Below are 26,384 nucleotides of genomic sequence, written 5' to 3' on the forward strand. Positions count from 1 at the left end.
GATTTTCCTCACATTAAAAACCGACTTTGTGACTTACTTTGTCCTCGTGGGGAGGCAAGTAAATAGGAACACTATTAATTTAGTCACATAAGAACATTATCACTATTTACTTGCTCCCTCCCCCAAGAACCGAATCAAACACAAGGTCGATTTTTACTGTAGAGAAAATCCAACCCTCCAATTAGGGACATTGAATTGGAACAAAAATTAAAAAATTGTCTTACTTTAGAATAGTCTATATATCTGGTATTTTCAACAACGTATTTTTTCTAAATATTTAAAACTGTTCGTTTTGTCTTCTCCAGCCACGTGTGACTTTTTGTCTCGGTTGTGACGTAACTCACGTGTCTCGAACACGCGTTTCTCTCGTCACGTCTCGCACCGCTTCTCCGGACATATGTGTCCTTTTATCTTTGCTCTGACGTCACTTCGCACTTAGTCATTTGCATATCTTTTTGCTGCTGCTGCTGCTGCTGCTGCTGCTAGTGTCAGCGGTTCTGTTACACATTCATCAGATTTAAGTATTTAAGAAGCATCACATTTAAATACAGGAGCAATATCATTGTCCATAAATGAACCAAACACCTGAAGGGGACCAGAGAGCATTTTCGCCTAAATGCAGTATGAATATAAATATTAAGTTGACAAGAACAATAGCAAAAATAAAACAAAACAAAAAAAGCAAAACAAAAAAAAGTATGGAAACAATGAAATCATGTTAAGTTGTTGTCTGTTTAGCCATTAACCACACCTCATTGCGTCGGTTGAAGAATTTAAACGGGGAATCATAACCACTGAAGAAATAATAATCGGTATTATAGTTTTCTCGACCAACAGCCATCTTTAACATGTTGAGGTTGGTTCTTTGTTGCTGTTCTCCTGAAAAACCAGTGTACCGTCTGCAGAGAAAATAAAATATTTTACAGATTACTTACTCGCAAGTTTTCACACACATTATTTATCTATTAACTTACTCATTAGGAATTCTAACAGAGGTCATCTAATATATAAAAAGCTATATGTCTGTCGGTCTGTCTGTCTCCACATTTTCAAACTCTATCTCTTCCGAAACTAAAAGTCGAAGGACGGTGTTAGGGGGCCTTCAAATGATTGGATTTTTTATGGCCCGTTCTTTTATGGGTCTTTACCTGGTTAAAATTGTTTTCAAGGGGTCAAAATGTTAGGGGCCTTCAAATGATTGGATTTTTTATGGCCCATTCTATTATGGGTCTTTACCCGGTTAAAATAGTTTTGAAGGGGTCAAAATGTTAGGGGCCTTCCAATGATTGGATTTTTTATGGCCTGTTCTTTTATGGGTCTTTACCTGGTTTAAATTGTTTTGAAGGGGTCAAAATGGTAGGGGCCTTCAAATGATTGGATTTTTTATGGCCTGTTCTTTTATGGGTCTTTACCCAGTAAAAATTGTTTTGAAGGGGTCAAAATGTTAGGGGCCTTCAAATGATAGGATTTTTTATGGCCTGTTCTTTTATGGGTCTTTACCCAGTTAAAATTGTTTTGAAGGGGTCAAAATGTTAGGGACCTTCAAATGATTGGATTTTTTATGGCCTGTTCTTTTATGGGTCTTTACCTGGTTTAAATTGTTTTGAAGGGGTCAAAATGTTAGGGGCCTTCAAATGATTGGATTTTTTATGGCCTGTTCTTTTATGGGTCTTTACCCAGTTAAAATTGTTTTGAAGGGGTCAAAATGTTAGGGACCTTCAAATGATTGGATTTTTTATGGCCTGTTCTTTTATGGGTCTTTACCCATTTAAAATTGTTTTGAAGGGGTCAAAATGTTAGGGGCCTTCAAATGATTGGATTTTTTATGGCCCGTTCTTTTATGGGTCTTTACCTGGTTTAAATTGTTTTCAAGGGGTCAAAATGTTAGGGGCCTTCAAATGATTTGATTTTTTATGGCCTGTTCTTTTATGGGTCTTTACCCAGTTAAAATTGTTTTCAAGGGGTCAAAATGTTAGGGGCCTTCAAATGATTGGATTTTTTATGGCCTGTTCTTTTATGGGGCTTTACCCAGTTAAAATTGTTTTGAAGGGGTCAAAATGTTAGGGGCCTTCAAATGATTGGATTTTTTATGGCCTGTTCTTTTATGGGGCTTTACCTGGTTAAAATTGTTTTGAAGGGGTCAAAATGTTAGGGGCCTTCAAATGATTGGATTTTTTATGGCCTGTTCTTTTATGGGTCTTTACCCATTTAAAATTGTTTTCAAGGGGTCAAAATGTTAGGGACCTTCAAATGATTGGATTTTTTATGGCCTGTTCTTTTATGGGTCTTTACCTGGTTAAAATTGATTTCATGGGGTCAAAATGTTAGGGCCCTTCAAATGATTGGATTTTTTATGGCCTGTTCTTTTATGGGTCTTTACCTGGTTTAAATTGTTTTGAAGGGGTCAAAATGTTAGGGGCCTTCAAATGATTGGATTTTTTATGGCCTGTTCTTTTATGGGTCTTTACCCAGTAAAAATTGTTTTGAAGGGGTCAAAATGTTAGGGGCCTTCAAATGATAGGATTTTTTATGGCCTGTTCTTTTATGGGTCTTTACCCAGTTAAAATTGTTTTGAAGGGGTCAAAATGTTAGGGACCTTCAAATGATTGGATTTTTTATGGCCTGTTCTTTTATGGGTCTTTACCCATTTAAAATTGTTTTCATGGGGTCAAAATGTTAGGGGCCTTCAAATGATTGGATTTTTTATGGCCCGTTCTTTTATGGGTCTTTACCTGGTTTAAATTGTTTTCAAGGGGTCAAAATGTTAGGGGCCTTCAAATGATTTGATTTTTTTATGGCCTGTTCTTTTATGGGTCTTTACCCAGTTAAAATTGTTTTCAAGGGGTCAAAATGTTAGGGGCCTTCAAATGATTGGATTTTTTATGGCCTGTTCTTTTATGGGTCTTTACCCATTTAAAATTGTTTTCAAGGGGTCAAAATGTTAGGGGCCATCAAATGATTGGATTTTTTATGGCCCGTTCTTTTATGGATCTTTACCTGGTTTAAATTGTTTTGAAGGGGACAAAATGTTAGGGGCCTTCAAATGATTGGATTTTTTATGGCCTGTTCTTTTATGGGTCTTTATCCAGTTAAAATTGTTTTCATGGGGTCAAAATGTTAGGGGCCTTCAAATGATTGGATTTTTTATGGCCTGTTCTTTTATGGGTCTTTACCAAGTTAAGATTGTTTTGAAGGGGTCAAAATGTTAGGGGCCTTCACATGATTGGATTTTTATGGCCTGTTCTTTTATGGGTCTTTACCCATTTAAAATTGTTTTGAAGGGGTCAAAATGTTAGGGGCCATCAAATGATTGGATTTTTTATGGCCTGTTCTTTTATGGGTCTTTACCCATTTAAAATTGTTTTCAAGGGGTCCAAATGTTAGGGACCTTCAAATGATTGGATTTTTTATGGCCTGTTCTTTTATGGGTCTTTACCTGGTTAAAATTGTTTTGAAGGGGTCAAAATGTTAGGGGCCTTCAAATGATTGGATTTTTTATGGCCTGTTCTTTTATGGGTCTTTACCCATTTAAAATTGTTTTCAAGGGGTCAAAATGTTAGGGGCCATCAAATGATTGGATTTTTTATGGCCCATTCTTTTATGGATCTTTACCTGGTTTAAATTGTTTTGAAGGGGACAAAATGTTAGGGGCCTTCAAATGATTGGATTTTTTATGGCCTGTTCTTTTATGGGTCTTTATCCAGTTAAAATTGTTTTCATGGGGTCAAAATGTTAGGGGCCTTCAAATGATTGGATTTTTTATGGCCTGTTCTTTTATGGGTCTTTACCAAGTTAAAATTGTTTTGAAGGGGTCAAAATGTTAGGGGCCTTCACATGATTGGATTTTTATGGCCTGTTCTTTTATGGGTCTTTACCCATTTAAAATTGTTTTGAAGGGGTCAAAATGTTAGGGGCCATCAAATGATTGGATTTTTTATGGCCTGTTCTTTTATGGGTCTTTACCCATTTAAAATTGTTTTCAAGGGGTCAAAATGTTAGGGACCTTCAAATGATTGGATTTTTTATGGCCTGTTCTTTTATGGGTCTTTACCTGGTTAAAATTGTTTTGAAGGGGTCAAAATGTTAGGGGCCTTCAAATGATTGGATTTTTTATGGCCCGTTCTTTTATGGGTCTTTACCCAGTTAAAATTGTTTTCAAGGGGTCAAAATGTTAGGGACCTTCAAATGATTGGATTTTTTATGGCCCGTTCTTTTATGGGTCTTTACCTGGTTTAAATTGTTTTCAAGGTGTCAAAATGGGTAATACTTAAAAAAGAATCGTTAAATATTTTTTACATTCATCTTGGTTTATTTTTAATTTTTAATTACTTTGTATGCGTGTCACGTTGAAGGCTACAGGTTCAGTTTCGATTCTAGCTGATGGCACCTAAATACTTTTTTTTACTTTTTAAATCACAACTGTATAATAATATACACGAAATCTGGACTAAATGAAACATCATATTTAAGCGTATTTTATGATTAGTTATGTAACAAGATATAGCGAATACATACTGAGTGAATATTCACTGTTTATATAATAGTTTAACACAGTAGGGACCCTAAGCCAGTAAGTAGTGATTCAGTTCGTGTGAATTTTTGTAACGGTCATATTAGTACATGCCAGGATAACCGAGTTGCAAACAAAATTATACCTTGAGACGGGTGACATGCGGAAACCGGGAGAGGGTTGGGGACAAGTCAAACTCCCTTAGAAAAAACATAGTCAAATGAGGATATGACGACGTAGAACGAGAGAGCAAAAAGTTTTCTAATCCATTAAGTAGGAATCAGTAATGGCTAGATGATGTAGAAACTGATAATCTAAGCTGACTGCTATCATGGTCTCTGTCCGTCTGCATCTTTCATTTCTCAAGTTAGAAAGTTAAGTTAAGAAGGAAATAATCATTGGTTATTAGTCTCGCTCGCTCTCCACAAGTAAATTCTCTCCAACAAAATCTTAAAGAACTCAGCAAAATCTCCTTGTGTCATTCGTGCATGAGAAGTTTATTCTTGTTAGTTTAACAGATGAACGACAACCACTACACGACACGTCCACTCATGAAACAGCAAAGTGAGACAATGACAATATGCAAAAAAACAAAAAAAAACAAAAAGGCGAGCACGTGCAGACCGGTTTATTTGATTGCTTGATCACTCGTTCTTGAGAACGTAACAATATTGACAGCAAGATTCTATACAAGCATAACACATTTGTTACACGTTTGCAAAAGATGTTTCAGTAACAGCTATAAAAAGCCAGACTTTTTACAGCTGTGGCAGAAACATGTTTTGCAAATGTGTAGCCAAATTATGTTTGCATAAATAAAAGTCTTTATTAACAATATATATGTATCTCCTTCTATATAAATAAACAGTAGATGTGTGTGTGTGTGTGTGTGTGTGTGTGTGTGTGTGTGTGTGTGTGTGTGTGTGTGTGTAAACTCTTAAACTACTCGTCACAGAACACTGAAATTAACATGAAATAATTATACATCAAGGATGATTTATAACAAGTAAAATCTTTGTTTGGGTTGATAAATAACGCGTACAGACATGGCATGTTGAAATGCGAAATGTTCATTTCTACTGGCCGACATGTTTATACTTTTTTCTGCGCATCCGCACATAAAATAATTTCTTCAAGTGTTAATATTTAGACTTCATTATTTTTGTCTCGATACAGCGTGAACGCGGCTGGAACGCGAAATGTTTTGGTTTCGATTCTCACTGATGCTAGTTAGTCATTAAAAAAAAAAAAATTTCCATCGTGTCTTTGTATTAACAAATGCGAATATCTGCATGATTTTAAATATATTTAAACGTATTTTACGGCAGGCAGAATCGAAGTATTTATTTACAGGCTTGGTAAAACATTTTACAATTATTTTTTCTTGGAAATCAGATAATTATGTATGAGGAAGGAATATTAAAATATATCAAATACAACCTGGCAACGCCGGTTACTTCAGCTAGTATATATAAGTGAAAACTACTCTGTCAATTTTCAGTCTACAGACTTGATATTTGACATAAGGAGCATTGAGATTTTGGAAAAATCTATTTAATCGGTTTTCGGACAGAAATTTGGTTATCAAGGGGTCAAAGTTCAACAATTTGATCTTTGAAAACTCTACCAAACTCCTCCGCCAATTTTTAATTTGATTTGAGCCCAAAACAATAAATGTTAAGGGGTCAAAGTTAAAAACAATTGACCTCTGCGGTCTCTACCAAATTACTGAGCCAATTTTTGGTCTAAACATTTGAAATTTTACATAAAGTTTATTCAGACATAGGGCAAGCTTTTTAATCGGTTTTTGGCCGAAATTTTGGCTGCCAAGGAGTCAAAGTTCAAAGGATGTTACCTTTGCTGTCTCTAGTAAACTATTCATACAATTTTTGGTTTAAACATTTGAAATTTTATATAAAGGGTATTCAGACATGCAGCAAGCTTTTTAATCAGTTGTGAGCGAAAATTTGGCCGCCAAGAGGTCAAAGTTAAAAAAGTAGACCTTTGCATACTCTATCAAACTCCTCCGCCAATTTTGGGTCTAAGCACTTGAAATTTTAGATGTAGGTTACCTGGATATGAGTACAAACTTTTTAATGTATATATACATATGCACATAAAGTTATGAATGGTACATAGGACCCAAGCAAAGTCGGGCTGAACGGCTAGTATATATCTATATATCTATAAAAGTGAATATGTGTGCGTGTGTGCGTGTGTGTGTGTGTGTGTGCGTTTGTGTGTGTGTGTGTGTGTGTGTGTGTCTGTCTGTCTGTCTGTCTGTGTATGTATATTTCCCTACCAAATAACTCTGTCAATTTTTGGTCTACAACTCGAGATTTGACATAAAGGATATTGAGATTTGGGAAAATCTTTCTAATCGGTTTTCGTCCAGAAATTTGGCTGTTAAGGGATTAAAGTTCAATGACTTGACCTTTGAAAACTCTACCAAACTCCTCCACCAATTTTGGGTCTAAACATTTGAAATTTTAGATATAGGTTATTTGAACATGGATCTAACTTTATAATTTGATTTTAGCCCAAAACAACAAATGTTGAGGGGTCAAAATTGGGGGTCAAAGTTTAAAAACAATTGACCTCTGCGGTCTCTACCAAATTACTCAGCCAATTTTTGGTCTAAAAATTTGAAATTTTACATAAAGTGTATTCAGATATATGGCAAGCTTTTTAATCGTTTTTTTTTCTGAAAATTTGGCTTCCAAGGGGTCAAAGTTCAAAAGATTTGACATATACGGTCTCTAGCAGACTATTTAGCCAATTTTGGGCCTAAACATTTAAAATTTTACATAAAGGGTATTCAGACATGCAGCAAACCTTTTAATCAGTTTTTGGCAAAAATTAGGTTTACAGAGTTGACCTTTGCAGACTTTACCAAACTCCTGCGCCAATTTTGGGTCTAAACACTTGTAATTTTAGATGTAAGTTACTTGGACATGGGTCAAACATTTTAATTTAATTTGAGCTCAAAACAATAAATGTTAAGGGGACAAAATTGGGGTCAAAGTTAACAAAATATTTTATATCTGCGGTCTCTACCAACTTTTCTCTATGGTATTTTAGTAAGCCTATTATATAGAAAGGTATTACCGTACATATTCACACTTTTTAATATATACATAAGCACATAAAGTTATGAACAGTACATAGGGCCCATGCAAAGCCGGGCGAAACTGCTAGTATATCTATAAAAGTGAAAATATCTGTGTGTGTGTGTGTGTGTGTGTTTGTGTACATCTCTCTCCCAAATAACTCTATAAATTTTCAGTCTATAGACTTGAGATTTGACATAAGGATTATTGAGATTTAAGAAAATCTTCTGGATCAGTTTTTTGGCTAGATATTTGGCTGTCAAGGGGTCAAAGTTCAACGATTTGACCTTTTAAAACTCTACCAAACTCCTCTGCCAATTTTTGGGTCTAAATACATGAAATTTTAAATGTAGGTTACTTGAACATAGATCAAACTTTATAATTTGATTTGAGCCCCAAAAAGTAAATGTTAAGGGGTTAAAATTGAGGTCAAAGTTTAAAAAAATTTACCTCTGCGGTCTCTACTAAATTACTCACCCACTTTCTGGTCTAAACATTTTAAATTTTACATAAAAGGGTATTCAGAGATAAGGCAAGCTTTTTAATCAGTTTGGGTAAAAAATTTGAGCTTCCAAGGGGTCAAAGTTAAAAAGATTTGACCTTTGCGGTGTCTAGCAAACTACTCAGCCAATTTTAGGTCTAAACATTTAAAATTTATACATAAAGAACACCTCAGACATGCAGCAAGTATTTTACTCAGTTTTGGGGCGAAAATTTGGCTGCCAAAAGGTCAAAGTTGAAAGAGTTGACAATTGCAGATTCTACCAAATTTCTCCGCCAATTTTGTGTCTAAACACTTGAAATTTTAGATGTAGGTAATTTAGATATAGGTCAAACTATTTATTTTGATTTGAGACCAAAACAATAAATGTTAAGGGGTCAAAATTGGGGTCAAAATTACAAAAAATTTACCTCTACTCAGACAATTTTTGGTCTAAACATTTGAAATCTTACATAAAGTGTATTCCCACGTAGGGCAAGTTATGAACAGTACATAGGACCCGAGCAAAGCCGGGCAGAATTGCTAGTATGTATATAAAAGTGAAAATGTCTGCATGTTTGTGTGTGTGTGTACATTTCCCTACGAACTACTCTGTCAATTTTCAGTCTACTGACTCGAGATTTGACATAAAGGGTATTGAGATTTGGGAAAATCTTTTTAATTGGTTTTCGTCCAGAAATTTGGTTGTCAAAGGGTCAAAGTTCAACAATTTGACCTTTGAAAATCTATCAAACTCCTCCGCCAATTTTGGATCTAAACACTTGAAATTTTAGATGTAGATTACTTGGACATGGATCAAACTTTATAATTCGATTTGAGCTCAAAACAATAAACGTTAAGAAGACAAAATTGGAGTCAAAGTTAAATAAAATTTGATCTGCGGTATCTACCAAATTACACAGCCAATTTCTGGTCTAAACATTTGAAATTTTACATAAAGGGTATTCAGAAATAGGGCAAGTTTTTTAATTGGTTTGGTCGAAAATTTGAGCTGCCAAGGGGTCAGAGATAAAAAAATTTGACCTTCGCGCTCTTTAGCAAACTACTCAGCCAATTTTTTTTACTATAGGCTTTAAAAATAAAGGTACAAGATTCAATTTGAAATTTATTTATCTTCAAAGTGCACTTTTATAAATTTTACAAAGTAAGGTATAAAAATTTAATACCTTACTTTGTAAAATGTATTACAGTGCACTTTGAAGATAAATAAATTTCAAACTGAATCTTGTACCTTTATTTTTAAAGCTTATAATAAAAACATTTTGTTTAAAAATTTTCATGCCTTGGATGAAATGGTTTTCTAACTTGTATCATATCTTTTTAAGAATATATTTAATTTAATTTATTAATTTGAATTAAAAAGAAATGAATGTGGTTTTGCATGTATTTATAAAAACTCTCCTACTCTCTATTTCAGTTTGTATTTCTCCTCACACTACAACTCATTTTTGCAACCCCCTCTTTGTATTATTACAGGTCTGAATATTCTCTCTGTTTCAGTTTGTATTTCTCCTCATAACAAAACTTTTTTTTGTAATTCCCTCTTTGTCACACATGTCTGAATAATGAGAAAATCTGGATTTTTTAACAAAAACTTTAAAATAACATTTTTAGATTAAATTTTTTAAAACTTCTTTCAGAATAGAAAATCTTTACAATTTAATAAGGAACATATTTCATGTAGGTTTCATCAAAAATATTCAGTAGATAACGAGAAAAATAGAGATGAAAATTTCAAAAGGACTGTATAACTGGTTACACTCAATAGTAGTCCTTGCCAGCGAAAGTCTTTGTTATTGTTATTCTATTATTATTATTAATTAAAACATTTTGTGTCCTGCTCTTTGTGAAGGGGTCAAAATTGGGGTCACAGTTTTAAAAAAATTACCTCTGCAGTCTCTACGAAATTACTCAAACAATTTTTGGTCTAAACATTTGAAATCTTACATAACGGATATTTACACATACAAAGCTGGGATGAACTGCTAGTATATATATATATATATATATATATATATATATATATATATATATATATATATATATATATATATATATATATATATATATATATACATATATATATATATATACATATATATATATATATGTGTAATTGCCTCTGTGTGCGTGTATCTGTGTCTGTGTGTGTACATTTCCCTTCCAAATAACTCTGTCAATTTTCAGTCTATAGGGGTATTGAGATTTGGGAAAATCTTTTTAATCGGTTTTCGGCTACAAATTTGGTTGTCAAAGGATCAAAGTTCAATGATTTGACTTTTAAAAACTCTACCGACTCCTCCGCCAATTTTGGATCTAAACACGCAAAATTTTATACATAGGTTACTTGGACATGGATCCAACTTTTTAATTCAATTTGAGCCCACAACAGTAAAGACAATTTTAATTTAATTTTAACGTTTAAGATAAATTTTAAAAGAGAATATTAGTTTGAAAACGCCCGACACTCACCTTACATAAACTTTAAATTTGGGAAAAGATGTAAGGAAGACTTGTGAATCCAATGGGGTTGGGTTATTTGATTTTGGCAAGAAAAAATGCATGGTGATGTTCTCAGGTGTTGTTTCCATCGGCTCAAATTTTATTGCAACGGGAACTGTCATATCAATTCTGGACCCTGAAAAATAAGAATTGAACGAAATATCTTGGAGAAGTAAAAAAAAAAAAAAAATGAACTAGAAAATTAGGTGAATTACAAATGACATTTATTTACTTAATTATAAAAGAGTTCACACTACTCATTGTTTTTCTGGTGATTATATTGATCAAAACTTTAGTTACACAAATCTATGAAGAACTTTTAATCATTTGAATGTTTGCTCAGACATCATGCCTAAAGACCAAATGGTTAAAACCACCAACTTTCAACCAAACGGTTAACTTTTCTATCCTAACTTGAAGCACTACCTGTCTACTCTCATTGAAGAACTGGGATACAGCGATGTGGATCATTACATATGCCGTCTTTGTAGATTGAGCACTGTGGTAAGTGAAAGTGTCAACTACCATTAGACTTGTATTATTATGCTCTTGTTCCATCAGTAATGACTGCATAGAGGTCCTAAGTAATTCGCAATTCTATTTTTTGGTCGCCAACACTGAGAATTGAACCTTCAACTTTCAAGAGAATATCACTTTTACAACTGATTTTTTCCAAATACTATAACAATTGTACCACGGATCTTTGCAGACAGTTCCTGTACACATACTTATAGCGGCAATTAAAAATAATAAAATTTTTCTTCAAAAGTAACCGCCCCCATTTACATTTAAAACAAAAAATAATTTAGACAAATAAATAAAAAGCTCACACCCCAATTTTTCCATCCGAAAATTGAGAAAGCGCATTAAATTTATGTAATAAAATAATCACTCACTTTAGAATCTGATATATGTATTTATTTATTTTTTTTTCCTTTTTTGCCTATATTATTTCAGGCTGTTTACACATAATCACAAAATGTAGAAGAATTTGAAGTTTTTGAGGGCATAAACTACACCAAGTTTAACTCTTATTTGAATCATAGAAATTATTGATAGTGGATTCTTTTTTTTTTCTTTTTTTCTGATTTGATACTCTAATAGTTATTTTATTTTTAGATTAAATCAACCTCTTTATATTAAACCCAGACAACGCTGACACATAGGTCCTGCTAGTAATTAATATTTTTGTAATCATGCACAGGAAAAATTCAATATTAACAACATTTATCCATGTGTACGCATGTTTCAGTAATTCAATTTATTATCAAATCATAAATATATATATTATAGTGTAAATCAATACTTTTTTTTTTTTATTCAATTTTCACCCCAAACAAGGCACAGTGCCACTTTGAAGCAGGGAGTTACTATCAGGGACTTAATTAGCAGGGTCATTATGAAGGGAGATGAGTAGAAAGATGTTTGTAAACTTGAACTTCTGCATATCAGTGCAGTTGGGAAAGCAGAATCCCGGAAGGGAGTTCCAAAGACCCGCAGTTCTGAGGAAGAAACTATTGGAGTAAAAGGTTTTCTTGCACCTAGAGATCTCTACTGTAAAGGGATGAGACTTAGTAGCTTGTCGGGTTTGTTGGGGGTAGTTACGTCGAGGAGGTACAAGTGTTTGCAGTTCGTCAGAGCATTCACCATTAAAGTATTTGTAGAGCAGGCAGAGGGATGCAACATCTCGTCTATGGGACAGAGGCTGAAGCCTAGATGACAGTTCAGGACCTATCAGGTTGGCGACTCTTTTGAACCCTGTCCAGGAGCGAGAGACTGCTCAGGTTTTGACTTGATTAATTAAACAGATTCCATGAACAAAGCTTCTTTCTTAGAACTGATCGCCTGTGGAACTCTATTCCATTTGCCTGCTTTCCAGCTGACTACAATCTGATTGTCTTCAAGTCCAACGTAAACAAGTTCTTATTGAACCGTCCCCCTAAGTAATCCAATTTACAAAATTCCCACTAATGTTTACTATGATCACAATGACTAATGTATACCCATTATCCCTTATTCTCGAGTGGTCTCTGGGCCTTGATAAGTGGTGACCTCCATGTAAAAAGAAAAGATGGAAACTTAGCAATGCTGATGCCAACCATCTATAATAAATTTCTATGTGCATCTTATACTATTTACCACGTAGTGCCTTTAAATGTGTGTTTATATATTTTATATAATACTTATATTTATAAATTTTTTTGTTATCTTCTATAAGCAAAACTGCGTGTATGTATGTATGTATGTATGTATGTATATTCGCTTTTTGTGTATGTCTGCAAAAGGCTTTTTTCGTCGGCCTTCTTGCTCGGCTCGCTTCTTCTTAAAACTTTTTATATCACGTCTAAATGATAATATCTATGACTTAAGAACAGGGGTCGTGTGTGTATTTAATTTGCCCGACTTTCACGCGCTATTTTTTCCAGATATTCTGATTGCTGTGTATTTCTTTCGCTTTTCAGTATAAAACAAGCAAAAAACTGGCTTGCAGCCGCGTCATGTTTCAAAGTCAAACATCAGGCGACTTAAGTTTCTCACACTTGTCAATTTCATTTTATAAACGTTAGATTAAGACGCTTTTCATTCCTCTTCTCTCGTGGCCAAGATGGTTAGGTCCCAGGGTTTATTTTTCCATTTCGTTTCCATCTCCACATCCACATCAAAGGTTCGGGGTTCAAGCCTACTTTCTTACTAAAACCTTTTTTTTTTTTTACACCTCCAAACACCTGGCCAACGTTTTTTTTAAAACAGGGTTGTTTTGATCACCCCCTCCCTCCCCAACACACACACACCTACAAACACCCGGGCAACGCCTGGTACCCCTGCTAGTCTATATATATATAAAAGGCAAAATGTGTGTGCACATTTTTTGTATGTCCAGCAAAGGCTTATTTTTAGTGGGTTCTCCATCGGGTTACTATTTCTTGCAACTTTTTAAATACCATGTAGATTGTAATATCTACGATTTGCGAATGACTTTTACAAAATCCTTGCTATTTCGGCTCCCTCATGTGTGTATGGCCTTTTCATATAAAAGCGAAACTAATCTAAATTGTGCAGGGAACGTCCAGAAAGCAATAAAGCTTTGATTAATACGGGGGGGGGACCTCTTGTATAAGACAATTGCTATTCAATTTAGACATTCCCCCAATATCTTGGGGAAACAAAACCAGCCAAAGTTGGGTAAACAAACCCCAAAAAACTGCCTCACAGTAAAAGTTAACCGCAGGATTTCTATTTGACCTCATTAAATTTACACACCTGTCAATTCAATTTTTAATCATTAAATAAATTCAAACGCTTTTCTGTTACTCTCCCTTGCTGGCCGAGCGGTAACGTATCAGGTTTTTTTCACACTTTATTTTCCACCTTCTCCTCAAGGCTTCTGGGTTGATCCTACCTACCCACCCAAACTTTTTTTTTCTGTCATGTTCCCTGTTTTTTGTTATCATTTTTTTTATTATTTTATCATATTTGTTTTGATCTACCCCCCCTCCAACACACACACCTCCAAACACCCGGGCAACGCCAAGCACCCACGCTCGTCTATTATATAAATCTCAGCTGTCTATTTAAATGTATGTATGTATGTATGTATGTATGTATGTATGTATGTATGTCTGTCTAAAACTTTCGACAGAGGCGATGGATTTTCACGAGATTAGTATTGTTTTGAAGCTCGACCCTTTGGACACAAATATCACAAAATTGGCTAAAACCATTAATTCCTTCACCCTCAACTGGGCACTTTTCTACAAAGAGGGGTCGCTTTTTTCACCGATATTTTCACAAGTAATCCCTCTTTTTGATTGACTATTATTAATTTAAACCTTCGCCACTTCCGGTTTGGCAATGGACACAAAGCAAAGATGGTTTTTTTTTTTTTTTCATGTTCTTTTCCTCCTTTGCAGTACGGATTCGAGCCTGCCTGCCTACTACCACTTTTTTTTTTTTGCTCAACACATACAGTTTGTGATATATTTACACCCGGGCAATGCTGGGCACCAAGTTTAGTCTATAATATAAATCTCACCTGTCTGTTTAAATGTATGTATGTATGTATGTATGTATTTCTGCCTAAAACTTTCAACAGAGGCGATAGATTTTCACGAGATCAGTATTGTTTTGAAGCTCGACCCTTTGGACAACAAATATCGAAAAATTGGCTAAAAACATTAAATCCTTCACCCTCAAATGGGCAGTTTTCTACAAGGAGGGCTTGCTTTTTTCGCTGATATTTTCGAAAGTCATCCCTCTTTTCGATTGACTAGCCTTAATTTAAACTTTCATCACTTCCGATTTTGCAGTGGACACAACGGCAGAGGTCATGTTTTTTTTTTGCTCAACACACATCTCCAAACACTCGGGCAATGCCAGGCCCTCAGGCTAGTCTGAATTAAAAGACGTTGGCCGGGTGTTTGGAGGTGTAAAAGAAAAAAAAGTTTTCGTAGGAAGGTAGGCTTGAACCCCAAAGCCTTGACACGAAGGTGAAAACGAAAGGGAAAAAAAAGGAAGACACCTAACCATCTCGGCCACGAGGGAAGATGAATTGATAAGCGTGTTAAGTTAAAGTTTATAAATTGAAATTGACAGGTGCAAGGAAGTTGTCGCGTGACATTTGACCTTGAAACATTACATAAACAATGGTTGTTTAGCAGTTAATATTTTGTGTGTGGGACAGCTTTTACCGAACTTTGGGGAAGGAAAAGCAGCTCCCCCATTTAGTAGGGGAGTGTCTTGAAATGAAAGCAACTGTCTGATATGACGGTGATAAGCCGACATTGACCAAATGTTACACGCTTTCTCGAGACCACTGGCGTTGGCCAAGGAGCCAGATATTCAAATCGAGTTTTGTTTTTTGTACCGAAAAAAAACATGCGGTGATCCAAAAATGTGGAAGATTTAATGTTTCGAAGTCGGGCAAATTAAATAGACAGGCGACCCCCATTGTTAACTTGTAGATATTATGATTTAGACATGATATAAAAAGTTTGAAGAATATGGGAGCCGAGCGAGCAAGCCCCGGAAAAAAGCCTTTTGCGGACATACACAAAAAGCGAACATACATACACACACACACAAATTTTCGCTTATATATTTATAGATGAGATAACTCCTAGGGAGTAATAATAATACTAATTATAACAATTATAATAACTAGTTAAACTACTTGGCATTCCACTATTGTATACATTGCATCTGTTGTATATTGTTGCCAAGCTTAAAAATATTTCTATTCTATGGAAGTCCAAACCTCAGTATATTATTTACCACCTTTGTTAAAATGGAAGCATGCTTATCTAATTACTTTGGTTATACACGTGACTGTGGACAACTTGTGAATTTGATATTCCTAGGAAATCCTTCTTTTGAAGGAAACCAGTTTAAACTGACTAGGGTGAATGCTGTTTCATTCACTAAGTATTCTAGTTAATGTAGCTCTAAAAAATATCTGATTATGATATATCTTGAAAAGCCCTATTCCAAATAGCCCTTGCAGGAAGCAATCCTTCTTGAAAAGTCCTTGCAGGAAGCAATCCATCTTGAAAAACCCTTGCAGGAGTTTGTGATATATTTGCCCTCTATGGATGCTTGGCACAGATCCACACTTCATGATATTATGCTAGACTTTTTCGACAGAAAAGATACTACATTTTCATCCTAGCCCAAGATAATTCATTTTACTATGACCTCTATGTTCAACTCAACAACGATATCATATGAAATTTAAAAAATTGCTTTTTTATATCTTCAGTGATCAAGCAATCCCATCTTTTAAAAAGATGGTGGATGATAATGTATGTACAAACATAAAAAATTGGCTTAGCCTATTATTATATAGATAATGGCTAATTTGTAATAAATATTATGATGATGAGAAAGCTGTAAAAGTGGTTTGATAGAATATAGGTTAGGATTGGAATGTAGTTCTGAATGTGCTTTTGAAATGTAGGTGTTATTTTGACAGATCATGAGTTAAAACCTTCTCAACCACGATTGTCATGACTAATAATAAGCTACCTGAAAGCTTGTCATTCAAACTCCTTGGATTAACATTCACAGGCAACAATGAACTGGAACATTGAATACACTGCCAAGACTGTTGCAAAAAAGGTGGGCTCTCTCTACCGTGCTAGAAAACTACTCACACGTAAGAGTATCCTGTATCTCTACAAAGCCATCATTTTGCCATGCATGGAGTATTATTGCCACATATGAGCTGGTGCATCTACAATTAGTCTCTCCCTCTTAGACAGTGTCCAAAAAAAGAGTTTCCAATCTAACAGGTCCCACACTGTCAACTAAACTCTAACCCCTGCTCCATCACTTCAGTGTTGCATCCTTGTGCTTGTTTTACAAGTATTTTTATGGAATGTGCTCCAATGAACTCGTTGCACTTGTGCATAGTAGTCCAAACATAATATTGTTTTATTGAATCAACAATTGAAAAAGAAATGAGATTTAGTCAATATTTTAATTTATATATGACATCCAATCCAAGAGGTGGGCTCTCTCTCTCTACCGTATTAGAAAATTACTCCCACCTGAGAGTATCCTGTATCTCTACAAAGTCACTATTATTTTCCCATGCATAGAATATTGTTGCCACATCTGGAATGGTGCATCTACCACTAGTCTCTCCCTCTTAGACAGGGTTTTGAAAAAGAATCTCCAGCCTAATAGATCCAACACTATCTATCAATCTTTAAGCCCTGTCCCATCACCACAGTGTTGCATTGCTCTGCCTGCTTTACAAGTATTTTAATGGAATGTACTCTGACAAACTCATAGCACTTGTGTCCCCTCAACATAAATATCCCTCATAAACCCGACAAGCAGCAAAATCCTACCCCTTCACTGTAGAACTTCATAGATGGCAGAAGGCTTCATGTGATCTCTTCTGTAAGTATCTGAGCTGCCTCGTGATATGATTATAACTAGAAAGATATCGGTGAAACAAACACCAAAAATGATCATCTGATTCATTCAAATCAATGAATGATGCTCGACAACAACAACAACAACAACAACAACAACAACAGCTGCAATAAGGTGACGTTGGCTTAGTAGTCACCAACACGGCCTAGGAGCCTGAATGTGTGAAGTTCGAGTCTAGTTCGTTTCACAGAAACACTTTCACTTAGAAACGTTGGCAACCTTCTACATGGCCCTTCTGGTAATAAGCGATATCTATCTAAAAAATAATTTTTAATAGAAAGATATCGAGGAAACGAACGCCAAAAAGCCATCACAATAACAACAATAACAAAACGACAACAAGGATCCACAACATTAATGTTTGATTGTTAGGAGAAAACGCGTCTCTAAAATACCGTGTGTTCCGTGTTCAAGTCCCATATAGGGTTCAAGTAGCAATATGCCTAGTTTGAAGTGAATAAGATTAAAAAAAAAAAGGTTGAATTGAGAAATAAACCTTTTTAAACAAATAAACGGCAATGTATGCAAACAAAACAATTTTCTTAGATATGATCTAGCATTCGGACGATTAATCGGAATCTGGAATTGGAAAACTGAGAACTTTTGGGGTTATCGGTATCTGCATCAGGATCAAAATAATTTGCGTCTATTTTCTGATGACAAAAACGATTCCTTTAATTATTATTTTATTTGATTAAAACAAAATCTTCCACTGCTGGTAGTAATAATGTAATAATAACTATCTAGTGATTTGAAACTACTAGTAAAACTTAAATCTATAGATGAAATGTTTAACCCCTCCCCATATTTTTACTGTCACTGGAATCTGTGAAATCACCCATTTTTCAATTAAATCGATTCACTGCCTGCTCTAGTTGGGGACCCATCGTGGTGCAGCTGGAGGAGACTTCACATGCCTCTCCATAATGACTTAGTTCACAATACATTGTAGTCTAAATTGCACTGTAGAGAACCTACTGTTGCTTTTATACAATTATTTTTTATATATAATGGCTTGAATTAAAGTTTAAAATGCAAAAGTCAAGTATCATGCTTCAATTGTGCTCGAAACAGAAACATTCATTTCAAACCTGCTTCTGTCATATCAAAGAATCTACTGTTGATTTTATATGTTGAGCCTTTCGGATTGTGTGGTAATAAAACTTTTCAAATGCACTTGTGAGGTTAGGCTGTGTAAAGTGTTAACTTTAGTCAAAATTGCCTGTTCCTTCTTTCATCAGATTATTTTGAATATCGGTTATCCATACTTATTGAAGATAGTCTGTCACAAAACCTATCTAAGAACACTGTCAGGCACATGAAGTACCTTTGTGTGAAATTTATTAAAAATCGACCCAGCCGTTTTCGAGTCCATAGGAAACTAGCTCTCTCTCTCTCTCTCACACACACACACACACACAGTTCTTTTTATATAATAGTAGAGATTGCAATCCGGCATAAACATGAACAGCTCCATTGAGGCACATATATTTCTTTTTGTTCATCTTAAAAGTGAAGTATACCTTGAAAATTTGGGACCTTTAGGCAACAGTACCATCCTGATGTGACACATTATATTGGTGAATAAATATTTTATAATTGAAAATTATTGAAATATTCCAATATTTTCATTATTCCTTTTACCTTCTACTCATACCCAACAGTGTTCTTCCATGAGACTGCATTGTCACAGTCTTCAAACGCAACTCCTTTCAAATACTAATGAGTATGAAACAAAACTGAAATATTTTTAAGCAAAAACATAATGAATATAGGAAAAAAAAAAAGAAATGAGATTATTACCATCCTTATTATTTCCCATAATGTATCTGAATAATTTCCAAAACATTCCTCTTTTTGTCTTGCCAATTGTTGCAACCCAATTAGTCTCTTCATATTCTCTCAACTCATAGCCCTGAAATTATTTAAAAAAAAAACAAAAAACAAATAATAAAATAACAAAATAATATGTTTTATTTTACAGACAACAAATACATGCACATGGAAGATAAGTAACTCCCCCCCCCAAGCAAAGAAATACAAACACTTGACAAAGAGGTCATATCCATCAAATATAACAAAATTCTATTATCGCATAAAAATCAAAGAGGAAAGCTATATATATTTTTAAAAGTTTACTAGCATTAACGCATTATCCACTAGCGTACCCATTAATGGGACGCTCAAAAATAACTACGTTTACATCTAAAAGTGTCCCTTAATTCGGCAGCTAATGCCGGTAAAAGTAATGCATTCTGCTCGTAAAAGTAACACAGGCAAAACAACAAATAAATGACAACTATTAAAATTGTGGTATATTCTTTGCTTTCAGGGAGTGGCTTAGGGGTAACTTTTCAAACTTGGATCTTAGGCTCAATACTGAATAGTGCTGATGAGTTGGATAACAACGAAACACGTCTGTAGTTAATATATTTAATATATATATATATATATATATATATATATATATATATATATATATATATATATATGTATATATATATAGATAGATAGATAAAGAGAGAGAGAGAGAGAGAGAGAGAGAGAGAGAGAGAGAGAGAGAGAGAGAGAGAGAGACGTCGCTCCCCATCTGGGGCATCACATAGGTGAAGGAAATTATTCCCAAGTAGCATTAACTTAATGCATTCCACTCATAAAAAATACCACAGGTAAACAAATAAACGACGACTCTGATTATATATATATATATATATATATATATATATATATATATATATATATATATATATATATATATATATATATATAAAACTTTTTAACTGAACAAAAACTATACAGTGCTTTGAAAATAATATATGAACAAACTCTAGAGGCCCCTTTCACTAACACACTCATCAGGAGTCAATTGTTGGATATGAAAAGATGCAAAAAGACGAATTAAATTGCCAGAGAAGAGCAAATACTCGCAGATATATGGAAAAAAAAAGAAGAAAAGGCGACTGGGAATTCGTGTGAAATATATATACAATAATATAAAATATGTGTACAATTGAGATGGAGGGGGGGTACGAGAACGATTAAGATATATCTCAGAGCAAGTCTAATGATTTAACAAATTTTTTCTTCGGCAAACGACTTGAATGAAAGAATTGAGACTGACTCCAAAATCTTTAAATGATCTTAATGGTCTAATGGTATTTCAGACTGAATTGCAACAGATAGACAAATTATTTATTATTTTATAATCACATTTCATCTTTGTCACAAAATAAATTGAAACTTTAAACTAGTTTTACCTTAGTGCTTCTCTCCAGGACTTTGTATTTAGGGGCGTCATAACCATTGTACTTGCCCGAGCCATCTTGTGCCATTACTAAAGCAATTAGCAAAGAAAAGGTGAAAATTCTGCAAATAGAGAGAGAGAAAAAAAAAAAAAAAAGAAAAGAAAAATTAAAACGTCATCATAATTGATACATATCATGGAGTATTTTTTATATTTGTCAAAACGCATATGAAGTTCTAATAATTTTATTAATAAATTTTGAAACGATTTTTTTGAAAGAAAAATAAAAATAGAAATAAAAAAAATGGAATACCTAAAATTATTCAAAACAGTAAAAATAATTTTATTTTAATTTTAAAAAACACTATGAACTTTGGAATATAGTATTTTGTCATTTATTCACTATATTACTCTTTAATTATATTGAGGTTCTTAAATAAGGATTGGTATATATTATAAAAAAATATATTTTCACAGAAAGATATATATATATATATATATATATATATATATATATATATATATATATATATATATATATATATATATATTTCACTTACAGCGGTAGGCTTGTTGGCTCAGAGGGTAGCACATCGGACTGACATGATTGTTAGTGACTGATGTCTGGGTTTTTAATATTGGGGTTGATGTGCTTACTGTGTCTAGCCACACTGATGAGCCTTGAAAAAACAAAACAGCTGCCTTACGTTAACCGTATTTTATATATAGTCATCCACTTACAGTACTGTTTCACAGCTCATCAGTGTAACTAGACTAGCAACTACCTTAAGCTAGGTTTGAAACTCGACCCCCTTGGCAACATTAAAGCGGACATTCGCCGGTAGTTGAATGGAAAATAATAAGACAACCTACCACGTGTAGGGACCTAGACGACCCATGTAGATTATGCCTACATGAAAAATTTGCTATCCTGTACTTTAAAGAACCCCAACATCTATTAAACTGTAGAAGAGAAATAGCAAACAACTGTGTTCACAAGATAAAATTTACTCTAGGATAGCGATACAAAATAGTTTTAAAACTAACAAAATATAGATATAGAGGCTAAATAGAGCACACACAAAGGAACAGGTCAACCAGAGGTCAAATAGGCCTTTGTCCGATAAGTGCATGTTCATTGGCTGATAGGAAGGGCGCAGTGGATACTAGAAAGCTGATTGGCTAACTAAAATCTCAGTAGAAGATGCGCATATAAAAACGACAAACAACCACAAAATTCGCACATGAGCCTGAAGAGTCCTAGAATGGATGAAACGCGGAATATTCAGTGTAGCTTAATCGCCATATATATTTTATAACTTACTAACTAGCTCTACCTACGTATTGAGCACTTTTGAAGTAAATACTTAAAGTTTACGCATAAATTTATACTTTCGTATATTAATTTTATGAAATGAAGTAGTTATATATATATATATACACACACAAATATATATATATATATATATATATACATATATATATATGTGTGTGTGTGTATGTTTCGAGTGTATGTGTATTAATAATGCCTAAACATGTGTGCGTGCGTACGTGTAATTTTGTACACACACATTGTTCTCAGCGTTACTCCTGTGTGAACTAGGAATATTTTTGTCAGAAATGTTTGATATTTTGCTATTTGAATAAAACAACATTTCGGTTGTCAACAAGGATGTTATTATGACACATATCAAGTTTGAAATTCTAAATGAAATGCGCATACTGTTTTAGTCAACCAATCAGACGTACAAACAGACAAAGCAAACAAAAAAGGCAATAATTTTTTTTGTAATAAAAATCTTTGTATACAAAGATTTTGAAAAAAAAATCACTTTATTTTTCATGAAACCAATTGGTAATTTTTTTCATTATATGGCCGCTTATTATGTATTGTGAAATTGTCAGGTTTTATTCACCAATTTGCACATATAGATCAGCTTGCTATAACTGACTTATTTATTTATTTTGCTAAAACAGGATTTTATGTTAAAATACGTTGTTTAGGAGTAATGCTGAATCGTAAGTAATACACATTAGAAAATTACAAGCAAATTCTTTCTTTTTTTTATTCACGTTTTATTTTTGCAATAAAATTTATTTTTCTTATAAACTAGCCTGGGTGCCCGGCGTTGCCCGGGTGTTTGGAAGTGTGTGTAGGGCAAAAAAAAAAAAAAAGTGGTAGTAGACAGGCAGGCTCGAACCCGTGATGCGAAGGCGGAAAAAAAAAAAAAGTAAAAGAAAATCTGACGTCTTACCGCCATTACGCCATGTCGCGATCGGAAGATCGGAACATAAAAATTACTCAAAATTAATCTAACCAATACGATAACTTGCAAAAATGGCTAATAAAAAATTGATCCCCTCCTTGTAGAAAACTGCCCAGTTGAGGGTGAAGGAATTAATATGTTTTTTTTTTTTTGTTTTTTTTTGTTTTTTTTACATAGGCATCACCACATTATCAAAGCCAAGAGACCACTCAAGGATAAGGGTTAAAGAGTGTACAGTAGAAATTGGACATTATAGTAATCATTAGTAATGTAAATTTGGTAAAGTTGATAACTTATATGGAACGGCTCATCAAGAACTTATTTACGTTAGACTTGAAGACAACCATATTGTAGTCAGCCGGAAAGCAGGAAAACGGAAGACAATTCCACAGGCGTGCAGTTCTAAGAAAAAAACCTTGTTCATGGAATCTACGTTTAGGTTTAGGCACAGATAAAGAGTGGGGGAAATTTTTGATAGTGTTTACAGCTATGTTGAGCCAGTTTTTCGATATTTGTCGTCCGAGACGTGAAACTTCAAAATGATACCAATCTCATGAAAATCTGTCGCATCTGTCATACATACATACATACATACATACATACATACATGCATCTAAACAGACAAGTAAGATTTATATTATAGATGGTAATTCTTCTCCTATGAACTTAACCTACTACCTCAGCTGTTCTACCTACGTCTACTCACCCAATAACTCTCATCTATTCTTTCAATGTGGCCATACCAGCAAAGTCATCTGTTCTGCACCCATCTCCCTATACAAACTAAATTTAATCTTTCTCTGAGGTCATCAGATCTAAGCCTGTTTTTAAGACCCATATTACACCGCCATCATAACATTTGTTTGGCTGGATCCTCCTAGTTTCAGGAAAGTAAATCTTTACAAAATGACACTGACAAGTTTTGTTTTTTTTTTTTAGTTGGGAGTCACGACTTATCAAGGCCCGAAGGCCACTTGAGGATAAAGGTTAATGAATGTAAAATCGTTAAAGGTGTAAATTGGATGGAATTAGATTATTTATGGGGATGGCTCAACAAGAACTTGTTTACATTGGATTGGAAGGCTACCATGTTGTATTCAACTGGGAAGCAGGACAGTGGAACAGTGTTCCACGGGCAGGAAGTTCTAGGAAACGTTAGAAACATTGTGTCACATCTTATTTTACATCGGGTAAAATAAAACTATCTAAAAAAAAAAAAGAAGTCATATAATAAGCAATTCACACACTCTTGCATTTCCCAAAATGCCTCTATGAAAACTGTATTTTTATCATAACCAGAGTCTAAGTCATTATCAAAGGTATGCAGTTCTCATCTCCTAGGCTTTGTCTTCTCACTCTTTGAGAAGCGGTTTGGTTTTTTTTTTTGCTGGTCGCCTGGGGTGCCTCTGCCGAGAAATGTCGATGGGGCTGCCAGAGCATTTTTTTCTTTTTGCAACCCAGAATACCCTTCCTCTAAGGCGCTGGTCTTTCAAATCCCACTTTCCTGATCCTTGTGTCACATCATCCAACGGTGGAAGGGAGATAAACATCAGTTGGCAGGATATACTCTACCCCCACCAAAACCTGTCCTTTCAATAAAAATATTAAAATAAAACTAATAACACTAATATAACTAATAACACGCATTACAAATAGATAAATTACTGTTTTCTTTGCTTTTTTTATGCTTGCCATTAAAAAAAAAGCATATCAAGTTATATTGAAACAAAATAAATAAATAAATATATAAAAAAAATGTTAATTTCAGAGGGAAAAACACAATAGTTAAGATCTTACCTTATTGATTGGATCATGTTGAATTCTTTCCACCGAAAAATTGTCTGACTCGCCTACTTCAAAATAGGTCAGAGAAAAATTAGAAATGGCAACGTATCCCTGTTTATATAGTGGGGTAAATTATATAAGCACAACGTTAACGGAAGTGACCTTCATAGGCAGACAAAAAAAATTATTTGAAAACTAACTTGTGTGCTGTCACCACCACTGTTATTTATTTATTTATTTTTTTTTTTGTCATGTGTGTTCGTTCTCATCTGATAACACGCATGAATTCAGAATCTAGTACTGTTTCTAATTCAAGCCAAATATATTGCAAAAATAAATAAATAAATAAATAAATAAATAAAAATTTGGTGCAATTTTATTTCAATAGTCCTGAATCCAATATCGCTAACATATGTTTTAAAAAACGGTACTTGTACAGTTTAATCAAGACATTAAAAAATAAAAATATCGAAAAAAAGGTTATATTGCACGTATCCGTTATGGAACGAAGTTCTCCGAAAAAAAATTTCACTTAATTTCATCAAGTAGTTTTTTTTTTTTTTTTTTTTTACAGCGAAAAGCAATTTGTTATGATACCGAGCAAAAGGTTCGATTTTTAGGAAGAAAAGCTAGTATTAAAGATGGGGAGGGAGTGTTGGCGCTTTACTTTGAGTTATCTCCCCGTGGCGTGTTCAACAAATTCCATAATGGCTGACTTCAATGCGCTCTTATAAGAACGTGTTTTCCCGCTATAAAAAAAAAAAAAAAAAAAAATACTTGATCAAATTAAATGAAATTTTTTTTCGGAGATCTTCAGTTCAAAATGGATACGTACAATATAACCTTTTTTTCGATAGTTTCATTTTTTAATGTCTTGATTAAACTGTACAAGTACCAAAAAATGCTATTTTTATGTAAAAATTATAGCTACAAGCAAAATATAAAATCTACATTAAACATCATCGTATTAACGTCAATTTTACATGTTAACATGTTGCGGGTCGCTTTTAGAAATTGGTTTCCAAACTAACTTATCTCTAACTAGGTTTTTATTTATCCTTCTTTTTTCAAGTTAATTGTTATCACTTCCTCCCATGTTTTCTTTGGACTTCTCCTGCTACCTCAGCTGTTCTACCTACGTCTACTCACCCAATAACTCTCATCTATTCTTCCAATGTGGCCATACCAGCAAAGTCATCTGTTCTGCACCCATCTTCCTATACCAACTAAATTTAATCTTTCTCTGAGGTCATCAGATCTAAGCCTGTTTTTAAGACTCATATTAAAGCGCCATTATATCATTCTCATAAAATTTTTCTCCATGCAACGCATATCCTCAACCCTTGCTGGCCAGTTTTCACTTCTGTACATTACTGAATACACATCCATAATAGATTATTCCCTTGTTCGACAGTGGTAATGCTCTGCTAGTTAATGATGATAGAAGTTCCTTGAACTTACTCCATCAACTCATAACTCTTGCAATCAAACTAGCACCTGCTCCATCTTGTGCTCCAATGGTGCT

At 34.0% G+C, this 26,384-nt stretch overlaps 1 protein-coding gene and 1 long non-coding RNA gene across 2 annotated transcripts in view; one reads left to right on the top strand and one right to left on the bottom strand.

The window, feature by feature from the left end:
- LOC145283631 (uncharacterized) overlaps positions 1 to 26,384 on the top strand; it is a 46,884-nt gene that overhangs the window by 7,538 nt on the left and 12,962 nt on the right. The gene's annotated exons all lie outside the window — the stretch shown is intronic.
- On the bottom strand, positions 460 to 25,059 carry LOC145277580 (heme-binding protein 2-like). The gene is made up of 5 exons (XM_080129087.1): positions 24,872 to 25,059; positions 20,821 to 20,929; positions 19,367 to 19,478; positions 10,595 to 10,760; positions 460 to 899 (listed from the first exon to the last, which is right to left on the bottom strand). The coding sequence occupies exons 1-5, from the start codon at positions 24,886 to 24,888 to the stop codon at positions 719 to 721; spliced, it is 585 nt and encodes a 194-aa protein (XP_079985213.1). The 5' UTR covers positions 24,889 to 25,059; the 3' UTR covers positions 460 to 718.

Source organism: Euprymna scolopes, chromosome 1 (assembly GCF_053919585.1).
Source record: "Euprymna scolopes isolate OS-2025 chromosome 1, ASM5391958v1, whole genome shotgun sequence".
NCBI lineage: Eukaryota > Metazoa > Mollusca > Cephalopoda > Sepiida > Sepiolidae > Euprymna > Euprymna scolopes.